Source organism: Polistes fuscatus, unplaced genomic scaffold (assembly GCF_010416935.1).
Source record: "Polistes fuscatus isolate 324 unplaced genomic scaffold, CU_Pfus_HIC Scaffold12, whole genome shotgun sequence".
NCBI lineage: Eukaryota > Metazoa > Arthropoda > Insecta > Hymenoptera > Vespidae > Polistes > Polistes fuscatus.
Genome location: NW_025113020.1, coordinates 6,297,439 through 6,312,447, shown reverse-complemented (window position 1 = coordinate 6,312,447; position 15,009 = coordinate 6,297,439). Strand labels below are relative to the sequence as shown.

The following is a 15,009-nucleotide window of genomic DNA, read 5'->3' as shown; positions in this document are numbered from 1 at the left end:
AAATTAAATATAAATTTAATATATTAGAAATGAATTGAGAATACAATATTAATTTATATTTAATATTTATATATAGATATATATTATACATAGTTTAGGAACCCTTATGGGGTATAAAAACTAACAAAGATTCAGGATATTTTCAAATTAAAATGGGTGTCCTTGGATAGCTTGATTGATAGGCTCCCAACGTTCATGTAATATCCTTTCGAATGCGTGATGTAGAAGATAAAAGAGTATCGACGTAGAGGAAAACCAAAGGCGTGTGTTGGAAAGAAAGAAAGAAAGAAAGAAGGAAAGATAGGAGGTGGCAGAAGGGGGTTGGGGTGAAGAAACATATAATAAGTAGTATCGTTAAATACATTTCAAATTCATTGACCCGACCTATTAATTTTTAATAACCACTTCTTTCCATTCCTTTCATTTGTTTTTTGTTTTTTTTTTATTTAAAACAAAATATTATTTATTCTATAAATTATTATTGTTACACTATACAGTTAGATAAAATACAAAGGGAGTGAAAGGAGAAGTGAATATTAGAAATTGATTTAAACGTTGGTAGTGTAATCATTACTCAAGCATCATTCTGCTCATTAATATTACATTTTTATTATATACTATATATATTTATATATGTGTGTGTGTGTGTGTGCATATTGCGGTATTAAATATAACCATTTATGTTCGCGTGTAGAAAGATATCAACATCAACGAAATACTTGTTCGCCAACGCAGGAGGACGCACCCGCGGTTGCTGAAGCAACAAGAGTGGGGGGTATATATATATATATATATATATGTGTGTGTATGTGTTTTTGCAGAATGAAAAAAATACTATGGTCTCTTAGGTAGGACATTTAGTTTACAAATTAAACGTTATTTCGCATCGTCCACGTTTCATTTTCACACAAGGTTTGAAAGTTATTAATAGAATTCGGTATAACTGGGAAGAATGAAAAAAAAAAAAAGAAATATTTGTCAACGTTTCTACGAAAAGTAACTTATCATTTATCTTTCTCCTATTATTCACACTTGATATTTTTCTTAGAACATTTAACAAAACAATATAAAACAACGAAAAGAAAGGAAAAACGAACGATTAGATTACCAACAATATTTAAATTAACCTACGAAATTAGATTTAAATGTGGCGCCGGGTCCGTGGTGCGTTCGCTTCATTGTTTAAAAAATGGGACCGAACTTTTGTCCCTTTTTAAACGACAAGAACAAAAGTATAGAAAACTTGAATCGATTTATAATTAATATCGATCAAGGTTATTCTAAATAAAAGATATATCGGAATAAGACGGTGAATTACATCGAGACTTTATAGATTTATCGTTAATAAAAGTTGAATATTTTGAAACAAGATCGTTCCAATTCCTTTACTCCGGTGTCTAAGGAGTCGCGGAGATCGCACGCGGCGCGTTGTGGTTATTTGATTGGTCGAAGACGTTTGGAGTGGGGGAATTCAGCCGTGGTCCTCGAATATATTGTCATTCGTATCGATCGATTCGTGGGAATATTAAAAATGAACAGAATGAAATTGTCGAAGTATATCGATCGATTTATTTCGAGTTGATTAATTAATCGAGCGTTTCGTGTCCTTTTCCGATGCTGGTTTATATAAAGTCTTTTACAAGAGATAAATTATTCCAATTTCCGGCGATCGTGTGGGGCATTATGAAACGAGGCACGAAGTAACAGCACCGAGCCGATGGATATTGAGGTTAGTATAATAATATTATTATCATCGTATATCTGTTTCGATCAAAATTCAATTATAATTATTACGCGATATTGTTTTTTTTTTTTTTGTTTTTGCTTTTTTCAACTTTATCTTCGAGAGATTCTCAAGTGAATCATTTTCGTGAACTTTTAGATACGACGAAGTTGCAGCTAATTCATTTTTCGCGGATAAAAGTTTAGTCGCGTTGAGTTTGAAAAAAAAAAAAAAAAAAGAAAACATGCGCCAAATTTTCATCCTTTCGAAACGTTTTTTCTTTTCTTTTCTTTTATTTTCTTCTATTAACGCGATTTATATGACGTATAATTATCGTAATGATTAATTGATTCGATGACTTTGAAAATTGATGAGAAAAGAATGATACGAACGATGTATAAAACAACAACGTGTATATTATCATATTCCTTCATTGTCTCGTTCTTATCGTTCATTGGCTGAATCCTTCGCCGTTCGATTCGTTGCATTTTTAAATCCATATTTTTCCTATACTTGCATTACGAATCTGACCTTAACCCATTATTATCGGTTAAAAATGTGTCGATAAAAATTTGTTTTGTTTATTTTTCTGTTGAAATCAAATATCACATGTTAAATCGATTCAATATTGTTCGCGAACAACAAATCATATTCATTCTATAAACAATTCATTATATTATAGTATATTAATGATTAAGTATAGTTAAATAATTATACTAATGATATTGTAACATAATTTTTACAATTTCATGTCAAACATCGTTATGAAAATTCTATACACACACGAAGTATATTATTATGAATTAAATTGTCAAACGAAATAATATATAAATTTCGTAATACACGAATGGAAATCTTTTTTGGAGCGAATGAAATTTTGGTTTCTAACGATAAGATCGAATTTTTGATGAAAACTTATATTTTTATGAACTTTTTTCTTTGTTCTCTCCCTCTCTCGAATTTTTCATACCGAAGATCTACAGATTATGGATGAGGAAAGGAGAAAGATCGATGGGGTTGATGGAAATGGGGGTTGAGGATTGGTGGATGGGGAAGGATGAGGTCTACGGAATAATATCTCAACGTTATCGTCCCGTAAGATCGGATCTACAAATTACAAAGCTCGTTCACGACGAGCGGATTACATAAATCTCATTTTCCATAGCTTTTTCTTCCTCTTCTTATTCTTCCTATTCTTCTTATTCTTTCCCTTTTCGTTGTTGAAAAAGAACCGAAGGGATTCCCTCGTTCCCGACGACTTACAATTCAAGTAACTTTTTACTTTTTTTTACTTTGTTTATTTTTTTCTTCGCAAATTTTCTACGTTGATTTTCTTCTATCATTTTTCTCGTCAAAAATTACAATTAATTTTCATTAACGTTTATCATCTCTTTTTACATTTCACTTTATTAATAAATATTTTTATTTTTATTTTGTATATAGAAGAGACATTTATTAAATTCACCTGACAAATAAAAAAAGAATATGAATCGTAAGGAAAAAAAATTGAATTCTTTCGAATATAATTGACCTTGCATTAATAATTTCCCCATAAATCTTAGAAATATTACGCGATATCTTTTAATATTCGCATTACAGAACAAATATCCGTTATTTTGTCTCTCATTCTACGGGTAATATATAATTATTAAAGTAAAATAAAAAAAAGAAAAAGAAAAAGAAGAAGAAGAAGAAGAAAAATGTAGGAAACACATTGAACTTTCTTGAATAATTGACCTTGCATAATAATAATATTACCTCGTACCTTCGACAAATATTATCTCTTACGTAATTTCTTATTCCATTAATATAACCTTACTTTAATATCCAAATTCTTTTTATAGAACAAACATCCGCCATCTTGTCGCATTTTATAGACCGTTGCATATTTATTCAAAATTCGTTATTAAAAATATCAACGAAGAAAAGATAATAATAATAATATGTTTAAAAGAATATTAAAATAACCCAATTTGTTTGCATCCTTAAAAAAAAAAAGAAAAAACAAACCAATTGCAAAATTTAGTAAAAATTAATCGATTCGAACAAATTCGCGTGACAAAATAGTTTCCCTATAAAAACCATAATTATCAAATAATTTTCTATATATTCGTCATAAAAATATAACAATTTAGTAAAAAAAAAAAAAAAAACCCCTGTGACAATGATATCAAATAAATGGCATTGAATTAACGATTACGAAGAATTCAAACTGATCTTTCGCAGAGAAATTCAAATACTCGGAAGAAAAGAAGATTTAAGGTGAACGGGATGAGGGGGGGGGGGAGAGAAGAGAGGATGAGAGGGAGGAGAAGGTATTGAGAGTAACGAGAAGGGGGGAGGAGCAGGAGCAGGAGGAGGGGGGGAAGGGTTGGGTGGGTTATCACAGTGAACTTTGACTTCGAAATTGTTCGTGACCGTCCACGAAACGGTTCCGCTTTTGTGACACGACCTTTCTCTCTGGTAGTTCTTGAAATGGCTATGGTGGCTGAGGTATGGGGTAGAGGGTGATATGCTATGGTGTGGGATGGTATGGGATGGGGAGAATGCACGGAACGTTTGGATTTCTACTTGGAAGGTTTTGCCTTCTCGCTTCGATGAGCTCTTTTTACCTCGTTCTCATCCTCCTCGTTAATTCTTCTATTCCCCCCTCCCCTTCCCCTTGTCCTCATCCTTCTCCTGATTCTCCCAACCCTTTACACATCTATCAACTACTATTTTTTTCCTTTCTTTTTTCTTTTTTTTTAGCAGTCTCTTTGTAATTCCCGTAGTCGGATCAATCGATGTTTAAATTATCCGTGGGTTTTCTTTTTTTTTCTTTCTTTTTTTTATATAGAAAGCATTTCGTAGCAACTAATTGTCCGTTCGATTAATTGTTAATACGTTGTTGTTAATATATATATATATATTAAGACTATTTATGGTGTAGATAGAATACAGTTAAAAATAAAATTGTGTTTCTGTAACGAGAAGATTTAAACTTTTATTTTTCTTTTATTTTTTTTTATTACGCGATAAATTAATTAAATAATATATATATTAGTTATTTGATAGGAATTTAAGTAAGATCGTCGCATAATAATATGTGCGCGCGCGTTTAACGTTAAAATGTGAAATAGAAAAGAAATATTTAAACGAAGACAAATTTATTATCAACGTTGACCCACAAAATAACGAAGTTAATATATTCGCGGTCTCGTTGTGGTCTTTTGTTTGAAAAAAAAAAAAAAAAAAAAGAAATTAAAATAAAAGTAAGTAAAAAAAAAAGAATATGTACGCGAATAAAAATTACTTAGGAAAATAATAATAATAATAATTATTATACGTATCTCGCGAGATTAATAATTATAATAATAATAATAACGATGCGATCGTATTAGTCGGTGATACTAATTGGAATAATAATCAATCGGTTTAAAGTACGAGTATGCGTGTAGAATAAAACGGAGAGGCGTCTTTGTACTGAATAAGGTGGGGGGGTGGGGTGGAGTGGGGTGAGGAGGAGGGTTGGGAAGAGGGAAGAGAAAGAAATAAAAAAAGACACAAAGGGAGATAACTGGACGAAGATATCAGGCTCGTTGGTTCCTCGTCTATTTCATTTATCGCACACACCATTAGACCGAAGTATAATGCAACATACTTATGCACTTACTTCCTACTCTTTGCTGACATAACCAGGACTATTACGTGTCTTTTTCTTTCTTATTTTCATTATTCTTTTTTTTTCCTTTTTTCTATTTGCAAATAATATATTCCAACGCATTCTCATTGGTCATCCCATATGAGTTCATATTTACATATATATATATATGTTATATAATAGTATTTTATTATTCTTATGATTTTGCTTATTCATTTTTTCTTTATTTTAATTATTTTGTATTTTAATATTTGTTATTTTAATTATTTTAATTATTTTTATTTTTAATAAAACAAAGAAACATAATTAAATTAGAGTAATATAAATTTAATTATTAAAAGTAGGATAGGTGTTATATTTATTTATTTATTTAATAATATTTTATTGACCCTGAGCCTAGGCTCCCTAAAGGCCATTAATTACAGTATAGTACAATGTAATGTATAGATATAAACACAAACAAAAATTAAATTATATAATTATTATAAACTTATCATTATATTAGTAATAACGCACAGTAAGTAGATAATGTAAAGAAAAATAGTAATAATAAATAAAAGTATATAGTTCTATAATAGTAGTATAGTAGTATTGGTTCAAAGCAATAAACATATGGTTTAAAAAAAAAAATTAAATTAATTAAATTAATCGTAAGTCACAAAACACGCTGAATATCTCTATCGATAAAGTAGGTATAACATTTTTATCTGAATTCTTTATAGTCACTTAACTGTTTAATATAAATAATCGAAAAAAGAAAATGTATTATACTGTTTTACTTATTTTGAAGAAAAATAAAGTATCGTTTATCTTTTCAACTCGAATAACGAATTATTATAGGATAGATAGTTTATGTCAGGGTTATGAATTACTCGAAAGAGAAATATATAACGGGACATATCATATACAAACCTAATCGAATGAACAGTAACATTGTTTGATATAAATTCTCATCGATTATGTTCTTTGAAAATGATCTGTTTTCGTGAATCCTTTGTAAATAGTACAACGAGACGAGGGATAAAAATGAAAATATTCTTCTTTTTCGAATGAAGTTGAATATGGTTGTGTTTTATGATGATCGTCATCATTTTATATAGATGGAACAAGAGCAAGCAAGCAAGCAAGCAAGCAAGCAAGCAAGAGTTTCGATATCAAGGAGCAAAGAATTCCGGTTATCGAAGCGAAAAAATGAGGTCGAGTGGCGTTGGCACGCTCACAAAGAGAACAATCCTCAGTTCTCTTCTAGTTGGGTTTGTTCATCGTTCTTCCGGTTTCCGGTGTGTTTCCTGTACGTTCCTTCGTTTCTTCTATTATTTCCACCCTAACTTTAATATCTTACAATTAATTGTTCAATTTTTAGAAATTTTTTCTCTTTTCTTCTTATTAACTTTGTATTATTTTCAATCACTTTTTATCTTCAACCATTTTTATCTTCGACGAATAGACAAATCGTTTTTTTTTTTTCTCGAACGATTAATCTTTTCTTTTCTTTTCTTTTTTTTATTTTACTCCATCGATTGAATTTAAATACTTACAAGTAATAAAAAATATCGCAAATTATTTTCCTACGTAGATGAGAGAATTAACGAGTCTGATTAAAATTGATCGGTTCATTTTAATTAATCAATTCTCATTTTGTTTCTCGAGATTTGTTAACCCTCGTCGTTAATAAGATAAAAAAAAAAAAAAGAAAAAGAGAAATACGAGGAGAGTAAATACTTGCTCGTAAAACGAATTGAAAAGTTTCCTCGGGTATTTTAAAAAGAAGGGGTTGGAGGAGGCGGAGGAGGAGGAGGAAAGGGGATGACTAACAATCATTATTATTTCACGTTGTATCAGCCAAGGTCAGTCGTATGCAATCTTCTCTATATTTTATTTCTTTGTTCGTTTCTCTTTTTCTTATTTATCTGGATCAAAGAGGATGCTGGATAAACTTGAAAAATTCAATTGGATGATTTCAACTTTATTGCGTTTCAACGAGTATGAATAATAAATACGAGTGTGTATAGTTTGATGATTGATAATATAAAAAGAAAACGATAAAAAGAATATTTAATATGACACTGGGTGCTGTTGCGTGAATAAAAACATAATAAATTATATATAATTACGACAAAATAATAATAATAATAATAATAATCATAATTATTCTACTTCGTAGTGTTACTGGTAGTGTGATATTAAAGATAAATTAAAAAAATATAAAAGAACCTTAAATATAAAACAAGGTAGGAACGATAGATAATAATATGTTAATTAAATGATATTAATAATTTTTAATAAATAACAAAAAACAAATCTTTTATCTCGTAACAGAATCCAATTCGCGGTACATAATCGTAAAACGAAATAGGGGGTGGGGGGGAATTTAAATGACTGAAATATTAAAGTGTATACAATTGAATTTCCAAGTATATTATATCGCGTGTGATAATATGTGTAACACATGCGTTTGTTGATAGGATAATGATTTTACCTGTAAAAAAAAAAGTCACGCAGATTAAAAATTGTAGATCGGCGGATGGACGTGCCAATCGTTGGGAAGTCCGAACTCGGAGGAAAGTACGAAGCCGGGATCCGGCGTGGTCTTCTTGGTTGTTCTTGTCGTCATTGGCAGTGGAGGTGGAGGTGGCGGTGCGGCAAGTTGACGGAAGTCGATAGTTCGCTAAAAGGGAAGGGGAACGAGAAGAGAAGAAGAAAAAGTGCTCGGCGGGGGGGAGGTGGACGAAAAGAGGACGAGAAGGGGTGGAGGAGGAGGAGGAGGACGAAGTGGGTGGAAGGGGAAGAGAAGAAGAAGAACGAAGAAAAAGACAAGAAGAAGAAGAAGACAAAGGTGGTGGTAGTGGCAGTGGTGGTTGTGCTGGTGCTGGTGCTGAGGGTGGTGGTGGTGGTGGGTTATGGTGGGGCTCATGTGTGTGTAAAAAAGAAAAGACGAATCCTCTTCAATTGGAAACCTTTATTATCTTTAAATTCCTGTCGTTTCGTCGAAATAAATTAATATTAGAACTCTTTCATTCATTGAAACCTTTTAGTATCTTTAAATTCCCTGTCGTTTCGTCGAAATAAATTAATAATTAGAACTCTTTCATTTCCCCCCTCCCTCCCCCCCACTCCCACTCTCCCACTCTTCCAATAGTTTCTTAACGTATTTCCTTATCCCCGCGTTCCTCATCTCTCGAAAAAAAATTCATCATACGTTCCTCTATTCATTCTTTTGGCCTCGATCGTTCCGTCTAACTCCCCCCCCACCCCCACCCTTCGTTTCTATTGTCGTTTTTTTCTTTTTCTTTTCTTCTTCTTCTTCTTCTTTTTTTTTTCGCTTATCCCCCTCCTCTAACTTAATAACATACCCATTGAATTTTCCATTTTCTTCCTTTTCTCATATATAGAAGTGTGTTTGTGTCAAGTATTCAGTGTAATCGAGAGGAACTGTTGCATTAACGAACTGCACACGCACGCACACGCACACCCTGTTCAATTTTACATCGATCGAATTTGTTGTTTCGTGATCGAAGGGAAATTAAATTAAAAAAATAAAGAAAAATAAATAGAACTTTCTGTTCGTAAAATCAATGTGACAAAAGTGTTCGTTTTGAATTATTATTAAAAGAAACTTTTTATTATTATTATTATTATAATAAAAGAACTGGTACTGGTTTGATTTTCTTATTGTCGAAAAGTATATTACCGGGTACCACGAAGATGATGTTCCAGGTTGTAATAGTGTTGTATTTTACTGTGCTCACCACCGGTGCACCACCAGGGTCATCCATGATATACGCCGACGATAAAGTGGTGAGTTTTCCCATACTTTGAATATTTTTATTTGTTTGTTATTATCTCTTCGTTATAATTTTTCGTTTTGTCCAATTTTTGGTCCTATTATTATCATTATATTTCTCTTAATCTTTTTTTTAAAGAGATTATTTCGGTGGTATGTTAAGAGAGAGAGAGAGAGAGAGAGAAGGAAATGTTATGTGGTTTCTTGTGAAAGTTACACCGAGTATTTACTAACGTACCACACATATACAACACCATAGGTTATGCGTTAAAGAGAAAATTATTTGACGTGGGTAAAATTATCAAAAGTCGACTTGAAAGTGGTCTTGCTAAGAGAGAGATTACGCAAAAGACATTTATATATATATATATATATATTTATTAACTGGGTGTTTTTAAAGATACTATCTATTTGAAATAATAATTTTTAATTAATATTAATAGAATCTTTATATACACACATATACACACACACACATTTAAGTCATTATTTATCTTACAAATGTAACACATTTGATTGTATAAACATAGGAGTTGAATATTAAGGAATATTTCATAAAAATTTAATCAGAATAATCTCGTTGATTTGCAACTAAAATATATAAATTATAAATAATATATTTTGTGTTTTGAGTTACACGTATGTATATATATATAAACATTTTATTTATTTTAATTATTTAGATATTTTTGTTCTGATCTCATTTTTATTTATATATTTATATTTTAATACGATGACGATCAAATTGAAATTATAAATGCATATTATATTAAATCGTTTATACAATCATTATTGTAATAAATAATAAAATATTCTTTTATTGAAATAAATGATTACTTTAGAAACATACAGTACATTTATATCTTAACATATAAATAAGTGCGAAACTCTCCAGCAGGAAACTGTATAGTAACTGCAATTTAATGAGATTTAGGTATCTCGGATTAGTGTATAACTTTGTTATTCTCCAGCAGGAAACTGTATAGTAACTGCAATTTAATGAGATTTAGGTATCTCGGATTAGTGTATAACTTTGTATTACCGTTATCCTTTAGTTTATTTATCGAACAATTGAAAAATCGGCTTATCGTATTTGTCACGATTTTTTAAGATTTCATATCAGAGATTAGTACATTACTCGTGTTTAAGTATCGTTCATTCGTTAGTTTATTTCTTGATTATAGTAATAATAATAATAATTGGATAATAATTTGTATCAAGGTTTTAGTTTACAAACTTATTGTTTTTTTTTTTTTATTGGATATTTTCTTTTTGTAAATGTTAAAAGTGTTTAGCAGTTTCGTGCAATATTATTTTTAGATACTCGACCTGATTTCGTTTATACTTTAGTTTGATTTTTGGATTTTATTTTGCTCTTCTTGTTTTTTTTTTTCTTTTCTTTTTTTTTTAATTTTATTTTATTTTTTATTTATACAAGTATTACATGCAATTGATGAAATATCCCTTGGGATAACATTTTCGGTTAAAATATAGATATACGTAGCTCAGGATTTGATTATTGGCAACCGCGCCAAATTTGAATTCGGGTCGTTACACGTATATTGGGATACTTGTGGTAGGTTTTCATTTAAATCGGGTTAATGCCAACCTTGAATGCTTTCCAATATTCCCGATATACTAAACGAGAATTCGGTATTAAAGTAATCGCACATTTCATTTATTGACGATTGCGATAAATAAATATAAATAATAATAAACGAGATAGAAATTAATATACGTTTATACGTTTTCATATTTATATTTAATTATTAATATTTTTATTATTTTTTTTCGTTTAATTCTTACAATTAAAATTACGTGAATACATTTTTATATTTCATTTATAAATATTCTTTCAATTATTTTTAGTATTTTAATAATAGAATTGAAGTAATTTTTGCGAATAGTTTGAAAACACAGCTGTGACATTAATTTAACAATTTTAATATAATTAGGACGTTTCAATTAGAGTCGCTCGGAGTATATAAATAAAATGAACAAGAAAATGGCTGTGAAAATAAAATCCAACGATTTTTATTCCAATTTTTTTCTATTTCAAACGACGAACGTTTCTAATTATTCCTATTATTGATTTTTTTTTTTTTCAAATTCTACTCACGTTGGTTAAGAATAGGATTTTTTCTTCCATTACGTTTTTTTCCTTCTTTCTTTCTTCGAAAAATTCGAGAAAATCGATCTACTCGTTTTCTCTCGATTACATTTTTAAACGATCTCATAAATCATTCCCTCTCAGGGATTCAACTCAGGATCAACGATAATGATCCTTGATCGAGAAGGATTAGTGTTTTAAGTATACCTTCGAAGAGAGGAAAAAAAAGAAACTCGAGGAAAAAATCGATCCCCTACATCTTTTTTCTTTTTTTTTTTTACGAGTTAAAGGGATTTTCTTCAATCGATAGGAGGTAGGATTTATTTTTCCTTCATTCGATTAATTGCAAAAATTCCTTTTTTTTGTTGTTGTTGTAATAAAACACACGTTTGTGAATAATAAGATGAAAAAATTTGTTCGCATTAATTAAAATATTATTTTTTTTTTTTTTTTTAAACATCTTGTCGTCTAAATTTATTTCTCTTATGGGAACCATATAATATAAAGTCATATTACATCAGCATATCATTTTCAATCAGAGAAAATCCAAGGGTTTCCATTTACATGTTTTCCACTTTTCTCTCTCTCAGACAACCCCCCACCACCCCCCCCATACCCCCCTTTTTACTTCTTCTATCTACTCATTTACAATTAAAATCGAATACTCGGTTCGAAACGCAAATGTAGTTCCGTTTGTAATTAAAATTTGCACTAATTCCAAATGACGATGTTTCCATCTATTTCGTTTTGTAAATCATGAATGATCTATGGATCTATGTGGCTTTACGATTTAACTCGAGGATTCCTTTACCAAAAGTCACCGTGGTTTTTGCCAAAGCCAAAATTCGACGAGTATAACGACGTTTAATTAATTACGATAATATTAATATATATTCCAATTTGTCGTGTGATATTTAATTTAGAAGCGCGTGTTGGGTGTTTAATATAAATCCTATCTCATTCCTACCCCCATAAAAAAAAAGAAAGGTAGAACCTACGAGAAATTAATTTATTTTATTATTTTATTATTTATACGAAGTAATATTAAAAATTATGCGTGTTGAAAGTAATAGAAAAAATACAAAACAAATATTAATATTGAATTTTAATTATTTATTCTCTCTCTCTCTCTCTCTTTCTCGAAGTTGTTTACTCGTTTCAGTGAAATATTAAATTGATTATTACGTTTTAACGTCAAGTTTCTTAATTAAAAATCATTTGTGTAAAATCACGAAGTTTCTACCTTTCAAGAAACGGGCTTAATAAAAAGAAAAGAAACGTTATTTAAAATGTTAAAATGTGTTACACAATTGGGAAAACATTTCGTTAGATTTTGGTTTAATTAATCGTAAGAATTGATCGACATATAAATAGTTTTATTTGATTTTTCTTCTAATCATATTTAATCGATTTAGATTTCGATCGAACGTACTCGCAAACTTCCCCCCCCCCCCACCCCCGTTTAGTTTTATAAGTGGGGAATCAAGTTTGAAGATAATCAAAGTTGGTGTCAGTCAATATCACGATTGGTACTTAAAAAGTGCTTTAAGGGTCATACAAGTTGCTCGATTCTAAACGATATTTATCGATCGATTGTTCATTTCTCTCTCTCTCTCTCTCTTTCATTGATTCATCTCAATAATGTAAAAGTAAACGAGACGATAAGTGGTCGATGGAAAATCTGATTTTAGTTTAAACACTCGAAAGTATTTTTCGTTCGATCTATCGATCATTCGAAACGTATTAGGTTTTTTTTTTTTTTAAATTTCATTTATAATAATCACGCGTGCGTTCGAGTAAAAAGTATTTTACGAAATGTTTTCATTGAAAATTTCACATAATAAAAGAATTCGATTAAATTTTATAACACATTTTGAATTGAATATATTGAATAAAAAAAATAACAAATTGTTAGTAAAAAATATAATTCAACTATAGTTTTAAATTGATGACAAATATAATTTATCCCAGTCGATGGATCGAAGATGATCGCACACATAAAAAAAAAAGAAAAAGAAATCAAATAAGAAGAAGAAGAAGAAGAAGAAGAAATTACGATGACTAGTCAATGACGTGGAAACGGTCATTAAGAAATTAAAATCGTATTTTGAAATCGATTTGGAAATGCCGAAGACAAAACGAATATATAAAACATATAAAATAAATGAAGAAAATACAGACACACCACACACACACACACACGCATACACATACAAAGAAGAAACGGAAGCATAAGAGATACCTTTAGTTGATGAATCATCTCGTGCCTCTTACTAATCGTTTACAGCTTCCTTTTAACATTTCTCTGAATAATCTTTGTTCGACATATTCCACCAAAGTGGACAAATTACTTTTTTTTTTCTTTTTTTTTTCCACCTAGGATACGTTTATGAAAAAAAAGAAAAACAGAAATAATAATAAATAATTATCTCATTCGTATTTAATTTATTTAATTAGGAAACGATGACACACACCCACATACAGACACACACACTTTTTTTAATTTAATTTATGTTTATTACAACAACAACAGCAACAAGAAAAACAATTCGAATATTAATTTGAATAATAAAAATAATAATAATAAAACTGATATCGTTATAAAATGTATTTAAAAAAAAATTGGAATTAAAATTAGCGTGACACGCATACAACAACAACACCATACCATTACATATACACGTATAAATCTTAGAATATATTTCTATATATGAAAGAATAGATGACAGTCGATAAAACAGATCGGCACGTGGCAGGCATTTGTACCGTTTCACACTTGTAAAACTTTACAAGTGTTTATGCGTGCGCGCGTGTTTATGTGTGTTAGAGCGCGTTGGATTAGCGTATATTACGAATAGAAAAACGGTAGATGCATTGGTGTGCGTACGCGCCGGCGCTTCCTGCAGTTAACGACCCCGATCGCATATAAATGCCCGACTTAATGGTTTCGAAGTAAGCCCCCATACCCCCCATACCCCCCAACAGCCCAATACAGCCCCCCATAAACTCGTCCCCACCTCGCATCGACAACCACCTCCTCCCACGCTCCCCCCTCTTTCCTTTTTCTCTCTCCTGCATTCCCTTTAACTACCACCATCCCCCTCTCCCTATTTCTCCCCCCCAAACCACCCCACTCCACCCCACCTCACCCCGGTTCGATAAAATATCCAAGCGTGTTGCTCGTGACGACGAAAACGTGCTCGAGTTTGATTGACGATCCTTTCTAACGGGTTCGAACGATTATTCATAATTGATTATTAAACGAGAGAGAGAGAGAGAGAGAGAGAATATTAAAACGTTTGTTAGATGAAAGAAAAAGAAAGGGGATTTAAAACGGTGATAAACAAAATTCGGACGATATTTTCATTGAAATTAGATTCCATCATTTCGTTGGTAGTTTGAAATAAAAAAATGAAAAATAATATATCAAACGTAACGGGGGAGATTCTTATAGGAAGGATTTTGTATTATAATTGTATTTCATTCGATATTTGCATTAATTATTTTTAAATAAGAAAAGTATAAAAGCGTACGTTATTTTATTTTATTTTATTTTTAATTTTTAACGGAGTTTAGTTATCCCCATAATGAAAAATATTATTCAATTGAAAATATTATTTTCTCTCGTTTACAGAATAACGAAATTTGTTTGTTTAGTCGTTGATAAAAATTTCAAATAAAAATAAAATATATAATATTATACAATGTGTGTTATATCGTCGAATAAGAAAATTTTGTAGAGAAACTCATAT

The 15,009-nt window shown here is 30.3% G+C and overlaps 1 protein-coding gene and 1 long non-coding RNA gene across 2 annotated transcripts in view; both read left to right on the top strand.

The window, feature by feature from the left end:
* Nucleotides 1–1,494: 1,494 nt before the first annotated feature.
* Nucleotides 1,495–7,982, top strand: LOC122513342. Its single transcript, XR_006302717.1, has 2 exons — nt 1,495–1,729; nt 7,880–7,982. It is a non-coding gene; the product is annotated as an uncharacterized LOC122513342 (long non-coding RNA).
* Nucleotides 7,983–8,730: 748 nt separating this feature from the next.
* Nucleotides 8,731–15,009, top strand: part of LOC122513307 (matrix metalloproteinase-2-like) — a 118,868-nt gene continuing 112,589 nt past the window's right edge. The window contains exon 1 of the mRNA XM_043629605.1: nt 8,731–9,161. Coding sequence (XP_043485540.1) covers nt 9,069–9,161 — 93 coding nt within the window. The 5' untranslated portion in view covers nt 8,731–9,068. The remainder of the gene's footprint in view (nt 9,162–15,009) is intronic.